We start from the raw sequence: 20,096 nt of genomic DNA, 5'->3' as shown, positions 1-20,096 counted from the left end.
TAATTTACTTGCTTATCGGAGTCAAAGAAAAATAATCAAACCTATCGCAACACAAGTGAAGGGTATTGTTCGTCTTACAAGGCCGAACCAAGTTGAAAAGCTGCAGCTTTTTACCTAAGGTGAGAAGTATTTTTGGGATGCTGATAACTTCATCTTCCCAAGAACAGTATCTGAGGTTGGCCACTCCCTAACTGCCTGCTATCAAGGACCCACTTTCCCCCATGGCTTACTGCTCCAACAGTTTCCATGGGCTGCAGCATCCCATGCCTGAAAAAACCTGAAGGTTAAAAGTTCCTCAACTGCATTACACAGAAACCCTTCCAAATTATTTCTGTTCAGCTCATTTTAAGAGTTAAAAAGGGCTCAACTCTGAGGATTCTGCAGAGGGGGAGAAATGTAGCTCTGTAAATGCTTTGAATTCAAAAGGTTCTACATTCCATCTTAGTAATGACCTTGCTCAGCAGATTCAGAGCCACTTCTAGACAGCAGACAAACAGTGGGCTGGGTGAACTAATGGTCTGTTTGGTGGGGTCCAAAGCCTAAGTTCTTTTTCTAATGGTTTAAGCCCAGCCCTTGAGTCCAAAGGTACCCTTTGCAGAGAGCACGTAAAATTTACCTTTGCAATTGGGTACAGGATCTGGTAAACTCAAATAGGGCATGAGAGCTACTTTCATTGTAGCCCCACCAAGGCAACAAAGTGCTTCACTGAGCCAGGTACCTTGTTCTCCTTAAATCTATAGAAGTAAACATTTCCAAAGCACAATGAAGTGAAAAGTCCCATTACCTTCACCTTAATAAAGAACAGACTAGTCACATTATAAGCATTCAGAAGTTGACTTTACAGTTACATCCAGTGTCTGAACTGATGGCTTGCAGCATACCCTCAACTCCCACAAGGCATCCATGGACTGACTTGAGAGATGGGCAGGGGGCCCCACCTGTCACCTGCCTGATGTCAAATTTGAGTTTGAACTCAAGATCCCCAAGGAAAGGAGTTTGCCAACTTCAAAGTCCACGTCTGCATTGGCAGCACCCACCACTAACTAATCCCAGCAAGGCTTACATTGGGTGTCAATTTTAAAGGTATAGCATGCAAGCCCCTTGGCCCAGGACAAAATGAGAGCACATTTGAAGGATTCAATGTGTTCCTTTGTAGCTGTGTCATCTTAACACCTGGTGTTAGGTGGACACAGCTTGGGGCAAAGCCTTTTAGGTAAAATAAGGCCTAGTTTGATTCATGAGCCAGAGGATTCCTATGTCTGCTTTGCCATTCTAGTTCATTTTTTCCTGACCAGAGGGAAAACTTGAGCAGTCTCATCTAGAAAAATCCAGTTGCAACACTCAATAGCTGAAATTATGCTGGCAGCAGCAAAGGGAAGGATTTAGAAGTGAGGCTGCTTAACATATATGCTTGGGATAATTCTCATGATTTCACTTACCAGGCAAATGCTGATCTACAAGTGGCTTTTAGATGCAAGCTTAAAAATCAGGAAGGGGAACAGGCTAATGATACAAATACAGAATGAGCGAAGTACTTTCTGCATTTTTATTTATTTATAGAACTGCTTTATCCTGCTCTTTAGCCAAAAAGAGCTCCCCACAAAGCTTAAAGATCGATGAAGACAGTCCCTGCCCTCAGGTGCACAACCTTAAAAGACATGTCCAAACAAGAACCAAAAAAGTCGACTAGGGTGGTAGAGGTAATAAACAATGATAACCAGTTATTCATTGGAAATTTCAAGGAGAACTGATGGAGTGAATGCTTACCAGGAAGCAGCTGACAAGAGAGGAAGCTGGCAATTCCTTCACTAAGTTGTCCTGCTCCTGTCCTCCCTTTGTTGTCATCTGAAGGAACTACTATTTTTATTTCAGTTCAAGCGAAAGCTTCAATGTGCCCCTCACCCCACCATTAGAATGTTCAGCTCAAAAAAGGGATTAAGCACATTGTACCCTGGCAAGATTTTTGGTAACGAAGGGTGCCATGCTCAATTTTAGTCTGTAACAGCAACCCTCCGCAATAGAAGTATTCTAAAAAGTTACACCGTTTGTGCAGAGTTTTGTACAGCAACAAGTCAAGCTGTTATCAGTAGCTTTCTGTTCAGGATTAATATTAAACTACGTTCCAATAAATGGACACACAGGCCTTTTCAGCTGACAGGACACCACTATACCAGAAGGGCCCACTTGAAACAGGGCCAGTCAGAAACATGTCTGGTTTCTTTTGCTGCCAACTGTCTTAAAAAACTGGACATTCAAAAGGAGCAAAGTCAGCTCACGTTATTTCCAACTGGCTTATTTTGGTTTAAGGCAGTTTACCTACTACTGTACTTCAAGCCTTTTTTTAAGGTGCATTTTCACACACACGTTTTAAATTAAACCCAGTGCCCTATATACAAAATGTCCATGTCCGTCACATGAGAAAACACCTGCAGGCAAGGCAATCTTTTTCAGACCACACATGGAATCTTTCTGCCTTAAAATAGTTGAAAGAAGGTATGTCTCACTGATAAAAATTAAGAATGTAGCAGAACAGTCAGCGCCGACCCCGTGTGAGCAAGTTCCAGAAGAGTTTGTCGGGGAAAAAACACCTAGAAGAGAAAAGAAACGAGTTGTTGAAACAATTTCTGTACCTCAAGTTAGCAGGAACAATTGTTCAAGCCCATAGTTTGTCCACAGTCGGGGTTAAACTATAATCCAGGGAGCTGTGCTCAACACACAGAAAGGAGAATGAGTGATTTTCAACGCCCCCCCCCAGCTCCCTGAAAATTTTGCAAGAAAGAGGGGGAAATCACTTCCTCAACTTCTGCTAGTAGGAACCTCTGCTAGATCACAGACCTCTTCCATTCACAGAACAAGCTACAAGGTTTTTCAACTCAGTACCTGAAGAAGGGGACAGGGAAACCTGTTGCCCATCAAAATGTTCCAGGACTACAACTCCCAACAATGCTATCAATGGCTACAGGCCACAAGGGCTATTGTCTGCCTCCACCAATGGAGGTAGTATGCCTCTGAACTCCCTTTTTGCTGGGAATCAATGGCATTCAGGTCCTGCTTGCTTCTGACATGCACCTGTGAGAGACTCTCTCACACAAGATGGCAGTTTCAAGTTTGGTTTGCATAGCCTGGAGATTAGGAGCAAGTTGGAAGCCCATCCTATTCGAGGATGTTTCCCGTCACCACTACCACCAATACACTGCAAGAAAGGAATTTAACACAGCTAAGTCCACTGTTCTAACCTCTGGCCATCTGTCATGCAAGCGGGGACTGATAGAAGTTGGAATCCAGCACCTTTTGGAAGGTCACAGGTTCTCCCCACCCTTGTCTTAAAGTAGTATATTGCCAGCGACAATTAAGGAATTGCTCTAGGAAGAGATGCCTACAAAGAGTGCCTAGGCAGGGGTATTTTAGAACATTAGTCAAGGCAGGCTAATCCTTGGCTTCAATCAGTTGTAGGCCTAAAGATGCTGCTCAAATATAATGGCACCATCCCACATGCAAGGAGGGAAGATTTGTTAGTTTTCATTATTGGGTTTCCCTAAACTAAAACCCCGAAACCATGTTTCATTGTTGGCTTGCTGACTTCAGACTTCTCCCATTTAGTGAAAGGGAAGGAGGGAATGTAGAAGCACAAGGTCAGTTGCAGATACATCTGAATGCAGCATCTATCCGTACTTAGGCAGTTTTGACCATTTGCAGGCAAGGGACCGTCTAATTTTAGGGTTCACATAGCTCTGTCATTTTACTTTGTGTGAAGTTACTGAGGTCAGACGAAAAGGTCGCTTCAGGAAGTTTTGTCATCGTGCCTTTTAGAGAGAGAACTGTTAGCAGGCACTGCAATTCGGCCTTTTTTGTCATCACTCCTCAGCAGCACACAAAGCTATACAGAAATTGAACAATTGGCAGCCCATCTCAGAAAAACAAACAATTCTAATTCTCCAAGGTCAGCTGCCGTGTTCAAATTATATAATTTGCTTACTTATAATTTACTTTATATAATTGACCTATATAATTTGCATAACTGAGTCTGCTTCCATGTTTCCTGCCCTCCAATATTGCTTTGGGGTGGGGATGGATAAAGACATGGAGAGCAAAAAGGTTTACAGAACAGCTCTAGGATAGGAACTAAATTGCACATAACACAGAAATCATCCCCTTTTTCCATGGGAAACTCTTCCCTTCCCACCAGACACCACCTGCATGTTTCTACACATCTACCTCCAGCCAAGTTTCCAAGATGCTATATTCAGAGAGGGACAGGTAAAGCACATGTAAGGCCTAGCAGCTAGATGTGGACTCAAAAATTCTGGTTCGCATGCTCCATTAAGTTTTAATAGGACTATTAATGGCTGCTTTCCCAGACCTTTTTACAGGGGGGAAATGAAGTTGGTACTCACCATACTGCTTTCTCCAAGCAGGTGCTGCACTGTAAATGTTAGGAAGGATCTGGAGACTTTCAAGGCACACAAAAAACAACGTCCTGCCTTTTCCTTGATGCTAAGCCAGAGTTGTGATGTGCTGAAAACAACTAACCAAGTATCACATCTGTTTTGTGCTAAGGATGTAGGGAAAGATGAGTGGCTGAATAGTTCAAAGGCAGTTCCTTTTTGAAAGCAGCATCAATATTGAGGGCCCCCAGTTGAAACTCTGGCTCGCATGGTCCTTGAATGCAAAATGTATGCTGATATCCACCAGCAATACTTGGACCAACTATGTATTCCAAACTGGAAACCGGAGATACAGGTTACACGCTTCCTATTACAGGGGAGAGACCAGGAGCGTACCAGGACTGTAGCTGAGTTCCTCAATTTGATCTTTTGCCGCCGAAGTACATTACAGGATCCTGCCCCTGTGGGAGACCCACAGAGGTAAAATAGATTGCTGGCCTCTCCTCCCTTTTGGCAAGTGACTTTACTGATGGGTTGGTGATATGATCGTACTGGACTATTTATTTTAAATGTTTGTAAATGATGCCAATAAAGGTTTTGATTGATTGATTGATTGAAGACGCAGGGAGTAGTCATGGCATGGTCCACTCCATTAAGTGCTGGCTGTAAGATGCAGGCAGGTCTTGCAGAGGCCAATTTTAATCCATGACATATGGCTGGGTTACTCTCATCAGAGAAGGTGGCAAGGTCCCCATAATATTTTGGTAGGATTTCTATCAGAATCTTCACCCTGTTTCTTCCTGCATCTGCCCCCACCCATGTTTGAATTCCTCTTCCCCAAACTTGAAAACACTGAAATTAAATACTGATCCAATTTAAGTACTAGGTTGCATATTTTAAAAAGCACCTTACCAAATATCTAAGTTTAAACACAGTGTAAAACGTTTCTTACAGACTTGGCGGTATAATTCCGTACATTCATTTATAACTATTAGAATTCTTAAATGTTCATCCAATGCTTAAGAGAACTATAAATACACAATTCACCATTTTCCTCTAGAGCTTATTGTATATATATTTACCTGAAGCAGAGGTAAAAATTAAACAGTGCAGTGGTATCTATTTTATACACTTCAGGCTTAGTGCTTTTCAACTACTCTAAGGCACAATACTGCTAATTCAGCACAGTAAAAAAACCAGTAACTATATTGTGCAAACCTCTAACAATCCTTTGCATAACAGAAACAATTTACGAACAACTTTACGAACATCTCAGGACTGAATTACGGTAGAGAAAAATCCAAAAACACCTTCCAAAAAAACAACAACAGTGAAGAGAAAGAGTGGAGAAGAGTTTAAGTTAAATTACTCTCCATGCGCAACATGAACGACTGCTGCACCACTGTGTTTCACAGTCAAAGGTAGCTTGTTTGCATTGCCCGAGGCACTAATAGGTTGCCTGCCAGCTACAATAACTGTGTGGCACAACTTAAAGTTATTGACCTAACAGGCAAATGAAAAAGTCATCAGGTTTTTCGGCAAGCACGCGGCAGAAATTCTCACAACTATTGGAATACTTTGCAGGTCCATACTATGCACTCAAAACAGTTTTAAAAAAGTAAACCTCAGTGTTGCATATGTGCTATATGTACATTTATCATAAATCACCGACATCTATCTGTTAACCTGTGCAATTTGTACTCCTAGTATTGATCTTGCGATAGCTGTTCTAGCACAGAGATTACTTCTGAACTTGTTACTCTTTTTCCAGGGGGAGTTTTCACTTGGGAGCTTCCTTCCTTAACTCGATTTGTGTCTCTACAAACCAAGGGGCGAGGAAACCAAGCAAAGAAAGAGAACCTGTTTCTTACAAAAGAAGTTGCAAAGGGAAATCTCCATGGAAAAAGAGCAGCAATCTCAACAAGTGCCAAACGAGCTTTTTTTTTAAAATAGGCCAGTTTTCTAAGTAGCAACAGATATTTTTTTCCTTCTGGTTCTCACCAACCCTCCCAAGCTCATAAATTTGTCTCATTTATCAACTCTCATTTTTGGTCAAAAGAAGGAACTCATACTAGAGTTATTGCATTTTGTATCAGGTATTACTCTTCTTACAAAGCAAAGCCTCTAGTTATTAGCCCTTTTGAAACATGAATTAGAAAAGTAACACATTTAAGCTAGATCACAAGTCCACAGCATTTAAACAAAACAAAATAGACATTTCTCTCCCAGTTCAAGCTGTCAAGCTTTCATACAGTGTTTCCAATAGACAGGTGTTCTTCATGTCGATTATCTCTGCCATCCGTTTCTAGAAAATACATAACATGTTTAATACTCTTTGAGTTCCACTGCCTATATTATAGAAATTATAACACATGCCTAAGGTGCATCATTTAATTGGGAACCAAGTCATCTAAGCTAAAAACAATTTGCGTTAACAAAAGCATCATGGTTTAGTCTTGAAGGCAAATTAATTTTTCCCAAAACATTTATTCTCACAATAAACAAACACTATTCAGGGTTATGGGCAGTTTCCTAGAAGAACATATTGTTCTTTCAAGTCAGCCTCTCCTCATCCCAGTTCAGCTTGAGTTTCTGTCCTCAAAGAGTGAAACATATACCCCCCCCCCTTTAGTATCATTTCTGTTGACCCATGTTTACAATTGTGTTATGCTCTTCCTGCAGAATGACCACAGCAAAAACCTTCATAAAGTATGCAAAAGAGTTTGGGATTAGTGCTCTGATTTACAAAAAAAAAAGGCATGGGAACCTCCTTTGATTTGCCCAGCTGAGTGAGATAAATCAAGGTTTTTAAGTATATCCACAGTTCAACTGAGATGCTGAATCTGACATCTGGTTTCTAGGATTTCAGTTCCTACAAAAAAAAGAAACATGACATAAGGTTACATACCAAGTAAGGCTGTTCTTTCACCTGCATCCTCTTTTAAACCGTTACTACTTAATGCAGATCCGTTAGCAGAAGATGCTGATAAGTCACTTGTTTCATTTCTGTTCTCTTCTGGCACAGCAATACTCCAGCTCTCGGCCAATATGCTGCCACTTGTTGATTCAGGCATTGCAACTTCTTGTTCATCTGTAGGCCCTCCCTTTGAAGTTGAAAGGGGGGGGGGAGAAGTGTTAACCAGCAAGACTGTTATTGAAAAGGGGTGGGGGAGAAGGGAAAAGAGGTCAAGCTAATGTACCAGGAACACACACATTCTTTTAAACCAAAACTTATAAGCCAATTTCCCAACTCCTTTCATAGCCAGGAGGCAGGATGGGGCACAACACAGGTATTTCGGTTGGTATTTGCCTGTCTCGGGAGAAAATCGGGGCGTGTGCCTTTGGGGGTGAGGTCAAACTGCTCTCCCACCCCACATGTTGGCACACCGTAGGTATGACCGCCCCCACACTTAATTCTGAAATCCGCAAAACTGCTTCGCCAAATAAATGCAGCTTCATACACATCTCAACAGTGGCAGCCACTCATTTATAGAAACACATCCGTTTTCAGGGGACATATATGAAATTAGCAACTGAGCCGAGCCAAGCTCAGCAATCACAACACACACATTCCATTTCAGATACCCAGGCTGGTGAAACTTCCCAGGGTTATCAATCAGGGAGAAAAAACTTCCCCAGGCCTACTGAATGAGATGCTACGGAATGAGCCTGAAGACCTCTTCAGAACAAATGTGGATTCTGCTACAAAACTCAGGCTCACATCCTGGATGGCTGGAACAGATGGTAGCGCGGTGGACCAAACTCAATGAGTCTTCTCACCGAGGAGCTGAAAGTCTGCCAAACTACAGTGATTTAGGAAATGAGCCACCGGGACAAGAAGGAGCCTGAGTCTTTCTAAAAAGGCTTGGTCCTACACAAGGAAAACATATGACGGGGGCAGGGGGAGGAAAGCTGGTACTTTGCAGTCAGCAGTATTGAGTTTTGATCTTGGTTTGGTTGTTCTTGCTAGTTTCATCAACATGTACCTAGTTTTCACCGGTGAAGTTTAATGAGACATATTTCCAGCTTCTGATTATGCAGAATGGAATTCACCATAACGACAGCCCACCCCAGGCACCTTCTCTAGGTAAAACCAGCTTGGGCTCCTCCCTGCAAAAAGTAATATACCGTGGCTGGCTGGATGCTTGGCTGGCGCAGGTATCACGTGGCCCCAAACAGGATGCCTAGAGCTTTCTTACAGATTTAGTTACACATTTCCAACCTACCCAATATCCGAGAGCTTTGATGACATCTAGTTTGCACATTGGACACGTTCTGTGTTCCAGCAGCCAGGGATCGAGGCAATGCCTGTGAAAGACGTGCCTGAAGAAACATCACAGTTTTGAAATCAAATATAAGGACTGTTCTTTCATGGAATGAAATTTGGCAAAATTAAAGGAACAAAAAGCTTATCTAAAGCAAAACTTTGATAAGGCAGCATTGCAGCGTTTGCTGAGCAGGCCGAAAACAATCCCTACCTTTACAAGATCCAGGGTAACTATGCAATTCAAACTCCTGCAGAAATTAAATCTGTAGTAAACAGCGGCACACGGACCACTGAATGACTGTATGGGGCTGCGCCTGGGGGATGGTCTGGAAATTTCAGCTAGCACAGAATGCTGTGGCTCAGTGGCTGGATGAGGCCCTGTATCATCACCGTATAATGCCCCCCTTTGAAGGATCTGCTCTGGCTGCTAATTTGGTAGCAAATCAAGATAGATATTGATAGAGAGATATATCCCTTAAAAACTTAAGGTAAAGGGACCCCTGACCGACTCTGGGGTTGCGATGCTCATCTCGCGTTATTGGCCGAGGGAGCCGGTGTACAGCTTCCAGGTCATGTGCCCAGCATGACTAAGCCGCTTCTGGCGAACCAAAGCAGCACACGGAAATGCCGTTTACCTTCCCGCTGTAGCGGTACCTATTTATCTACTTGTACTTTGACGTGCTTTCGAACTGCTAGGTTGGCAGGAGCTGGGACTGAGCAACGGGAGCTCCTCCCGTTGCGGGGATTCGAACCACCGGCCTTCTGATTGGCAAGCCCTAGGCTCTGTGGTTTAACCCACAGCGCCACCTGCGTCCCATAAACTTAGGACCTGGTAATTTGAGAAGCTGCCATCTCCCATAGTGCCCTATTCAGCCCCCAAACTGGGAAAGACCCTTCTGCTGGCAGCACATGCCCTGAGGTTGGTTTTGACAATCTACTCGTAACAGGGCATTTCAACGTGGTGGCACCCACTTCATGGAACCCACTCTGGACAACTTGACAGGAAGCAGTCCAACAGCCACAAGTTCCTCATCCCTGTTTTTAGGGCACAGAAGTTGGAAGAACTGAACGAATGCCTCCCTATCTCCAGCATTGTAAATCAAAAAGCTACTGTGCACTAATCTTTCTCCAATCTGAAAAACACTGGGGACTCGATTTTTTAAATGAGTTTTGTTAAATAGTTCCCAAGCAATGATAGCAAATTTTAATAAGCTTACTTGCAAGGCAGGATTCGAACGATATCCTTTGGTTTATAGTTTTCAATGCATACAGCACAATTTTCAGCATCGACATTCAAGCCCTGTAGAAGAACAAAAGTATAGTTGATGTTGAAGTTAAGCCTTGCACAACTTTGTAAAATACAGGTACTCATAGCTGCCAAGTTATCCCTTATTTTAAGGGATTTTCCCTTATGCTGAATAGGCCTCCTCACGAGAAAAGGGAAAACTTGGCAGCTATGCAGGTACTATAAGTCTTCTGCAGTTAATTCTTCAGGGAATTAACTGCAGGGAAGTGCTTCAGATAGCAGGACAAGAATTTTTAAAGAAATGCAAAGTTACAGAGCACACAAATGATACAAAAGACTAACTTAATCTGAAATACCATGTTAAGAATGGACAGCAAATATCTTGTCATCTGCAAAGCGGCCAACTCAAAATCTAAATGTTGAAATACCATAACAGATTACAAAATTGGCTGGAAAGTAGTGAGCTGATCAATTTCAAGCCAAGTGGAAGTACAGCAAGCTACAGGGGGCATTCCATACAGGTCTTACCTGAAATTCCCATTGGTACTCAAATAGAGTGAGAATTATGTTAGAATATTTGTAGTTTCTAAGTCAGGAGCAGAAATCAAGTAAACCGAATTATTCAGAATGCTGGAATATAAAGTTCAGCCACAACCAATATATGTTGCTTGGCAGAAGCAGATTTGGCCAATTTAGCTATTATATATATATATCTATATATATCTATATATATCTATATATATCTGCATTTATCTTACGCAATCTCTTAAGCCACTCATATACGGTTCACGTGATGATCAGGACACTTGATGCTAAAATACATAGCTATAAAATGGTTTAACTCGGCCAAGTAGCAACAGCAAGACTTTTGCTGCTATTGACTCTGCCCAGAGAAACCTATTAACTCTGTTTGGGTAATTATGAATACTCTGCTGTAGGAAGTATCCAGGCGTGGCTCAGTCATATTAGCATTTGGTATCAGTTAGATCATCTTCACAAATGTACTTATTGCAAAGTCCAACTGATATTATTAGTGCCAGAAATTCAGAGCAGTTGCCATAACTAAGAACAATTGTGTATAATTTTGTACTTGTGTGTCTTCTTGTACAATTATGTGGTGCACTGAACAAATTATAGACTCGTGACCTAGGGTTTTAGAGCAAACAAGAACATGAAACTCCCTTTCTCAGAAACAGCATGGTTTTGTTTTGTTTTTTAAAGATACTTTTGGCATTCCTAAGACCTTGGGTTTGCATTCTGGAATGCTTGTTCTATTATTGTTGTTCTGTTTTTGCCATATCACAGACTTTTTTTTTTAAAGCTCATTGGTTTCAGAAGCAGCTTACCATGTGTCATGACAAGCTGCTATTGATGAAGTTCCCTTGGGTGTGTGGAGCAACCAATCAGATTCTACATACACCTACCTGTGTATTTAACCAGGCAATGGAAGTTCATAGTATCACAGAATTGAGGAGTTGGAAGGGACCGCGGGGGTCATTTAGTCCAACCCCCTGAAAAGCAGGAATATTCTGCCCAATGTGGGGCTCAAACCTATGGCCCTGAGAATAAGAGTCTCATGCTCTTCTGACCAAGCTATCTTTCATTTCATTTTAAAGAAACTGTGCTAATGAAAGACATTTCCATCTACATTAGTCCGTTTACATTACCTTATCTTCATGCTTTACAATATGCAGTGGAAGCTGGCCAATTGCTTTTATGGTTTCTTCTCTATGGCCCTAAAAAAACAAACCACACACACAACCAATTCAATCAGTAGTGCATATTTAAATGAGATTATATGGGAAACCACCTGAGACGCTGAGTAATCTAACAACTCCACTTATCTAAGATCTAAGGGTTCCTTTAACTGAAAGGCACAAAAGCACCTATGCTGGCCCAGTGTTAACACACGAAATGGGAACGTGCACAGGATATTGGTAAATGTGCAAGATGCACATGAAGGAAAGACTCAAATCATAACCATTGCAACAGTGCTTCTCTCTATACCAAGTACAGGATTCAGAGCCCTAATTACAAGCAAACGTTTTTCACTAAAGAAACTGAAGAAGAAAAATCACCCATGTAATTACCTGGTTCCTAAAATGCGATCCACTATAGAGGAAGCGCTGTATGTAAAAAAATATAAGCCATGCCAACGATATGATCATCATGGTGATAAATGCAATTGATACAAATACAACAGACTGTCCACTGATATATTCTTGCACGTGTTGCTTGCCAACACCAATAGACATCCTCACTGGTATCCCTCTTTGCACCAGTTCCAAGATCTCCATCCCTTTGGGATATCCAACCATGATTACAACTGCATTGCCAGTACCTGTCGAGGGGAAAGAAAAGCAGGAGTCATGTGGGCTCTTGCACAACTTTTTTATTCTCTGTATGAAATCCAGGCAACCTTACATAAAGTTAAGTACACAAGAAGCAATTTTGCTGTAGTTTTTCCTTCAAGATCCCACCCAGCATGTTGTTGGAGATGATGCAAGACCAAGTCTTACAACTGCCATGCTCTCCCCCTTATCTAGGGATCATAATTGGATTGGCGCTGGCACACCACGCCGATCCTCTAAGGTAGAAGGAAAAGCGCGGCAAACCGGCTATGTCAGAAAGGAAAACATGTGTAGCAGGACAGGTTGGGAGGCATGGGTCAGCAGGGCAACAGGTCATGGCAGTACTAGGAGAAACATGCTAGATCTGGACAGAACTAGGTAGAACGGGATGAGCCAGATGGGTCAGGACAAGTTGGGGGAAAACAATGGGATACAGGGAGGGGGTGTATGGAGAGTGACATGTGCTAGGAGCATGAACAGAGTGCATGAGAAACAGCATGTAGGTAATGGTGGTCATTTGGGGGAGTTTCAGGGTGTTGCCTGGAAGTGACGTGCACAGGAACACCACCTTGTATGGACCCATTACCACCACTGGCTAAAAGATGTGCTAATGGGTTAATCATTATCTGTCAAGTAGAACTGCAAAGGATCAAGGTTGCCTTCCTGGGAAAATCATCCTGTCTCATTGCGTCATTCTTCACCGGCTAAAACACCCTTATAATAGAGAAAACAGTCTTAAATTATAATAAAACCTTAGAATACAGGAATCTTTTCACTCTATACATTCTGTGGCGTTCGTCTCCTGACATGTCCTCCTCCTATTTGAGGGCTACCAAGATTCCCACATGCTAATTTGGGGTTGTTGTTTTTTTGGCAGGGGGAGGGTATGGGCTTCCGTTTGTAATATTTTGTATTTCCAATCAGTCTATTTCATCTTATTTCATTCTATGCGCCACTTTGGTAACTTCTTGTTGTGAAATGGTTTATAAATCTGCAATCAAGACACATTTGGACCATAAGAGTGTCTTGATATTTGAGTTTTCCTCTCTACTAAACCTTTGTTGTTTGGGATTATTGGCTTCTTGAGATTGCCATACCCGACAGCCCAAGCAAGATTACACATAAGGATGAGAGGCCATGTCATGCATAAATTTAGTTTGAGATTAAGATTACTGGTAGTTTTGAAAATATAAATACAATGAATGATGGTGAATAGACCTGCAATGTAACTATGTTTACTTGCCACCCACCTGTTCCCAAACTTTAAATAGCATGCACTTGGGCTCAACTTTAACTGTGCTTCCTATATGTATGCTTAAAACCCAGAAGAGAAGGAATAAGATCAACAGCATTGTTTTGCTATAAGTAAGCCAATAAGAAAAACATCCCTCCTCCACATTAAGTTTGTAACTGACAATATTCCGATTTTGCAAATGCTTCCACACTGACTAAAGTGACTGCAGACATTGCAGCTGCAATAACTAATTTCACAACACAGAGAAGGGCTGCGTTCGAGAAAAGAAAAATATATAGTGCATATAAACAGTTCCACTGACCTAGTTTTAAGAAGCAGTTTTGTATCCTGGCCTCTTAAGTTATCAGGATGTCAATCATAGCTGCTCAAATGTTGCAATCCAGAGATGCTACATGTTTGTTTTTAATCAAAGAAGAAACAGGCCATGCATGATTCAACCACCGCTTCCCTCAACCAGGTCCTCCATTTATCAGCCTTCCTCATCTCTAATTTCCATATATGTAGCATTCGGGGCTTGGGGAAGAGAACTTAATACTGTACTTCTCTGCTCATGAAACTCTGGCCTCAGGGCTACAAGCTAGCCATCAACCAACCACGTGCAATTCCCCCACCCCAAAAAAGCCAGGACAGAAGAAGAGGTCCCACACAAAAAGGCCATGGGAAACAATCAATGTGTAGACATAGTCTCCAGTTTTGCTTCTGGGTCCAATTCAAAGTGCTGGCGACTAGTACACAAACTGCTTAGAGCCGCATTGGTAAAGGTAAAGGACCCCTGGACAGTTAAGTCCAGTCAAAGGCGACTATGGGGTTGCGGCGCTTTCAGGCTGAGGTAGCCGGCATTTATCTACATACAGTTTTCCGGGGCATGTGGGCAGCATGACTAAACTGCTACTGGTGCACGGAGGACCGTGAAAAGTGCCAGTGCGCACGGAAATGCCGTTTACCTTCCCACTGCATAGGTACAGATTTGTCTACGGTACTGACACTGGTGTGCTTTTGAACTGCTAGGTTGGCAGGAGCTGAGACAGAGCAACAGGAGCTCACCCCGTCACGGGGATTTGAACCGCCAACCTTCCGATCGGCAAGCCCAAGAGGCTCAGTGGTTTGGACTACAGCGCCACCCGCATCCCTTAGAGCCACATTACCAGAATCTGGACCACCTCCTCCCATAGAGATCTGCCCGTGGCCGATAATCTTTGAAAGCCCTGTTATATGTCAGCCTACCATCAAAATTTCACTTGGGAATAATACAGATCAGGGCAAGCACCTTGGCTATGAAATCCCCACTAGGAATGCTATACTGCCCCATAACTTTTAGACTGGAAGTGAAAACATTTTCTTACTTCTCTTGGTGCTTGATCTTATATTTAATGTTTTAACTCGGCTGTCCTTGGCTTTGTTTGTTGTGCTTTTATTCTATTATTGCTGTGTCATTTTCTTTATTTTCTGAATGGCACCCAAGCTGGTTTTCCTGTGTCCTCCTTCAACCCAATATGGATCAAAAGTGCACTTGTATGTTACCAGGCTTCTATCGTACGTGATGCCCCCATCTGCTCATGCAATCTGGCTCCATTATGTCTTGCTTTCAACAAGCCACAGAGTTTTTAAAATGCTTAGGAAACCTGAAATATTGCTGCGATGAATCATACATATGCAGTCTCCTTGAGGCTGTTTTCCCCAAACGATTCTTGCAATCACTTCATATGGTACTTTCCACTCCATTACACCAAAATGCACCCAAGAAGAGGTTTTATACTTGTCCTCACAAAAAAAATGTTAGTTATAAAATCATGCTCAGCATCTTTATGCAGGTCGTTTTGAGTACAGAACATTTATTTCTGAATGCTGATGGAATGCTGTGTCCTATAAAAGCGCACATAGTATCTGCCTGCTAAGGCTTCTTTCCTGTTCCTCTTGTATAATTGCACAAGCTACAAAGCCAAAAAAATATTTAGAGGAACTTGCAAACAGGTAACAGGCATACAGGATGTGGATCCAGGAAGCTACTGTGTTTTGAACTAAATAGGTCCAAACAACTTGCCTTTCTGTTTATTCAGTGTTTTATACAGACGCACTGACCATTTTCTCTTTCAGCTACGGTTTAAGAACAGTCCTGTTTAAGAATGATTCGGTTTATGAACTCTGCAAAACCGGAAGTATTGTCCCGGTTTGCGAACTTTACCTCGGTCTAGGAATGGAATCGGAACAGTGGAAGGGCACCGGTGGCGGGAGGTCTCATTAGGGAAAGCACGCTTCGGTTCAAGAACGGTTTCGGTTTAAGAACGGACTTCCGGAACGGATTAAGTTCGTAAACTGAGGTACCACTGTATTTGAAAAGTCCTATGTCACATTGTCATAAAAGGGAACAATACAACTTTGTAGGCCTCCTGTTCAGCATCTTCATTTCCTTGCTCCTCCCCACAGCTGCTCTTGTTTCTGTGTCAAACCTGCTAAACCAAATCACATCTCCAAACAAACCTGCTGCACAAGCTCAGCCCCGTTCCTATTTCCAGAGACTTGGCAAATGATCCCTGAGTAAGGAGTTTACCTTCCCTTAAACCTGGCGTAACTTTTGCACAGCTTCCGTTGCTCCTCTTGGTTCACTGCTAAGCAGTATTATTATTATTATTATTATTATTATTATTAGAATACTGTCCTATACCTGGAGGTCTCAGGGTGGTTCACAATATGCACTCCTGATTATGTAGCTCAGTAGTAAAGTACTTTCTAGTTTGAGGCTTTTAAGGCTTCCATTTCCATGCTAAGAAGTTAATGGGGGTGGGGGTGGGGAAATTATGCACAGTGTACAGAAATATTTTTTTTATTCTTGCACAATAACAAGGACCTGGATTCAGGACAGACAAAAGGAAGTATTTCTTCACACAGTGCGTAATTAATTTATGGGATTCTTTGTCACAAGATGCAGCAACAGCCCACACTCATGTTTAGGTGGTTTTAAAAGAATGCTAAACAAATTTTTGGTGGGTAAGTCGAATAATGGCTGTAAGAAACGATAGCTACACAGAACTTCCATATTCAAAGGCAATACTGTGTACACACTGACTTTAAAGCACATTTCCTCCCACAAAGAATTCTGGGCACTGTAGCTGGTTAAGATTTGCTGGGAATTGTAACTTTATGCAGGAAAAACTATAGTGCCCAGAATTCTTTTGGAGATGTGCCTCAAAAGTGCTTTAAAGATATAGTATGTCCACAGCAGTGTGCCACTGAAAACCAGTTGCTAAGATCAGCAACTGGCAAAGGCTTCATCCTTATTTGTGAACTTCTTGGGAGTCATTCAGTGGACAACTGTGTGGCACTGTGAGGAGCGTGATGAGAGGACCAGGTCCACATCCCCACCCTTTAAACCTCACTGGTAGATCTTGGGCCAGTCACTGTATCACCAAAACCTACATCACAGGGAAATGTTAAAGACAAAATAAAGGGGGGGGGCAATCATTCCACCTTGAGCTTCTTGGAGGAAAGAAAAGGATAGAAAAGAAACAAATGAACACAAACCAAGGTGCTGGGCTGCCTTTGGTTTGATGCAACAGGGCTAATTCGTTCTTACTCAAGTCAACTTTTGCTGCTCCACATGTTCAGCCATATATGTGAGGGATGCTTGGTCCAAACTAAGGCCTTGCCTACACAAAAAAAGGCAGTAAAACAGACCATCCCTACAGGTGGGGGAGGAGAACTTTTTGAAGATGTTCTCTGAAAACAAGCACAATACAAACTGGGCAGACTGGGCCAGAGGAGTGTGTGCTTTCACATGGGACTCAAAAGCAGCATCTGTCACCTGCGCACACAGCCTGTGGCGCTGCCTGCCACACGGCAAGACACACCACACCAGCCCTAAGTTCCAACGGCACTTGCTTCCAGTGAAGTTTTCTGCAGCCTTGTTCCACTTCTGATGTGAATACACGATGCGCCAAACCCCAAAGGTCCCTCCACTTACCGGAGTTGCCACTTCCCAAACTCTTCTTCCCTTTCACCATCACTCACCGTAATTATAGGACATGGTCAGGGTGGAGTTGCCGAACCTGGGCTCGTTGTAGATCACCACGGCAGCCGCCCGCTTCCTCACGGCGTTGGCGATTTTGTCCTTCAAGCTGCAGCCCCCGTGCGCCACCAGAGCGATCCACGACGGAGGCGTCCCCGCGGCGTGCGCTCCTCCGGGCGGCCTGGGGATCTCGTAGTCGATCCCCGGCGCGCAGCCTTCCATGTGGCGGCCGCTCCCCCCTCCGCCGCCGCGGGGGATGCCGACCAGGCCTTGCGCGTTGTCCTTGGGCGAGCCGTCGCCGTAGCGGCCGCTCTCGGTACTCTCCTGCACCGTGCGGTTGGTGCCGGGGTCGGTGTACATGGTGGTCACCCAGGCCGTGTACCACACCAGGGACCAGGCCACCCGCGGGCACCCCACCGCCGCCAGCGCCAGCAGCAGAGGCAGCGCCACGCGGCGCAACAGCACCATGGCAAACCCGACACACACGCGCGCGCTTGGCGAATGCGGAGCGCCCAGCCCGCCTGCACCGAAAGGCGGCAGCGCCGGCGCAAGCGGCAACCTCCGGGTTCCCGCCCCTTCCTTCCTTCCCGGCCAGGAGAAAGGCAGAGAGGCGGGGACTCTGCGACCAGGCCTCCTTCCTGCGCCCAAGCAAAGCCGCCCTCTTTCCTTCCCTCATAAATGCAGCCTGGCGCGCGCGCTCGTTTGGGAACCGCCCCCTACCCTTTTCTTTTCTTCCCCAGGGGAGAAAGCAAAGGGCTGCGCGCAGGCAACCCCAGCCCTGTCTACTCAGGAGTAGTCCATGAATTCAGTCCGGCTCGCGCCCAAGTGTGTAGGATCGCAGCCTAAAACTGCAGTCCCCACACACCTGGGAGTAAGCCTCGTTGAATTCAATAGGACTCTCTTCCGGGTAGGTGTGATCAGGGTTATAATAATAATTTATGATTTATATACCCCACCCATGATCCGGCTGGGTTTCCCCAGCCATTCTGGGTGGCTCCCTATTAAAAACACAAAAAAATCAAACATTAAATACTTCTCAAGTTGTCCCTTGGGCTGTATACATGATATATGTTTAAATAATAAATCAATTCCCCCTTTCTCAAGTATGTTTGGACTGTAGTTTATCTATCTGAGCTACAAATCCCAACCTTTCCAAACTACAGTTCTCAGGATTCTTCTTCTTTGTGGGTGGGGTGGGGGTGGGGGGAGACGTTCTTCTGTTATGTGGCACTTGGTTCCTGGCGACTGTCCTTTAAGGGTGCTGGGATTTGTTAACTGTGAGGTGATAACTGTTTTCCAGGACTTTCGGTGACATCATGTACTTTAAATGTATGGTGTGGATGTATCCGTAACATTTAATGGGGGAAGGGAATATGCTAGAAATTAGTGTCTCTAGGTAAGATTATGGCAATGTGTTAGGCATGGCCTGCCTCTGGAAATGTTCAAAAACTTCAGCTGTTGCAGCTAGTTCACTCCATCTTCTTCACAATGTAGAAAGTTGCTGGGGAGCATAAGTTGTGAGACTGCTGTTGTGCTTGTGGGCTTCCTGTGGGCATCTGCTTGACCACATTTCTATGGCACCTTGAGAAGAATAAAATCTATATCCTCCCCCTTCAGCTATTGGGCAAAAGTTACAATTACGAGTACATTTTGGCTTTATCCCAACACATGGACATTTTGAAAATCCTATTATGTCAAGCAGCCTGGAAGCGGGAAGACCAGCAGTGTCTGGTCACTGCCAAACAATAAAACAGTGCACTGTCCACTGAACTATGAGCCATGGTTACTATGATGTACTGAAACAACTCAAGTTCATTAACCATGGTTTGCAGTTGGCTTGCTTCAATAGACCATAGCTACACTAAGCACACAGCACGTCCAGGTCCGGACACAACAAATCGTTGTCCACTGAAAATCAAAGCAAAAGCTTCTAATAATCTCATACTGCAGAAAGAGAAGGGAGGGGGGTGTCCATGAGCCCAACACTAATGCTCACAATACCAGGCAACAGTTAAATCTGAATGCAGCCAAAATCAGAATGGTTAAAGCAAAGTTAAAGACTTGACTTCTTCTTTAGTCTTCCAGAAAAGCATGTTAGGAAACGGAATTGTCCCCAAACCATATTGAAAGCATATTAAGAGTATAGCATTTTGTAAGATAATTAAAGACAAATGGGTGCCTAAGGGAAGGTGGAATCTATAATGTCAACTTAATTAAAATTCTGTACATACTTTAAGCAGCTCTTTAGAGTTTCGTGTGAACAACTAGGTGCAGAAATACAACCACCATATTATACATACCGGCCATTTCATTTTGGGTTGCGATTCTTGTCCAGTTTCAAAAATTATAATGAGCACATCCTGTGGTATACATGTTCTTAAAAATCCAGGAATATTTAAACACCTTAAAGAAGAGTCTAGTATCATCTGTCTCCAGCCTTAACATTCATTTTCATTTCAAAGGCCCATACTGTGTCAACCTATTCCACTTAAGAGAAAATGAGCCATTTTAAGTACTTTGCACAAAAATACTGTTAAATAAATAACCGGTACCATGGAATATAAAACAGTTGCACCCCCACCCACCCCC

The 20,096-nt window shown here is 43.3% G+C and overlaps 1 protein-coding gene and 1 non-coding gene across 2 annotated transcripts; both read right to left on the bottom strand.

Annotated features, from left to right (window-relative positions):
• Positions 1-1,532: 1,532 nt before the first annotated feature.
• Positions 1,533-18,602, bottom strand: RNF149 (ring finger protein 149). Its single transcript, XM_035116613.3, has 8 exons — positions 17,510-18,602; positions 11,989-12,239; positions 11,566-11,634; positions 9,870-9,952; positions 8,612-8,708; positions 7,294-7,489; positions 4,395-6,690; positions 1,533-2,588 (listed from the first exon to the last, which is right to left on the bottom strand). Exons 1-7 carry the CDS (start codon positions 17,973-17,975, stop codon positions 6,632-6,634), a joined length of 1,221 nt encoding a protein of 406 aa, XP_034972504.1. The 5' UTR covers positions 17,976-18,602; the 3' UTR covers positions 1,533-2,588; positions 4,395-6,631.
• LOC118085831 (small nucleolar RNA SNORD89) lies at positions 3,757-3,866 on the bottom strand. Its single transcript, XR_004692705.1, has one exon. It is a non-coding gene; the product is annotated as a small nucleolar RNA SNORD89 (small nucleolar RNA).
• Positions 18,603-20,096: the final 1,494 nt, after the last annotated feature.

Source organism: Zootoca vivipara, chromosome 4 (genome assembly GCF_965207765.1).
Source record: "Zootoca vivipara chromosome 4, rZooViv2.hap1.1, whole genome shotgun sequence".
In the NCBI taxonomy this organism is placed as follows: Eukaryota; Metazoa; Chordata; class Lepidosauria; order Squamata; family Lacertidae; genus Zootoca; species Zootoca vivipara.
The sequence above is the reverse complement of the archived record's forward strand: the minus strand, read 5'-3'. Positions and strand labels throughout refer to the sequence as shown.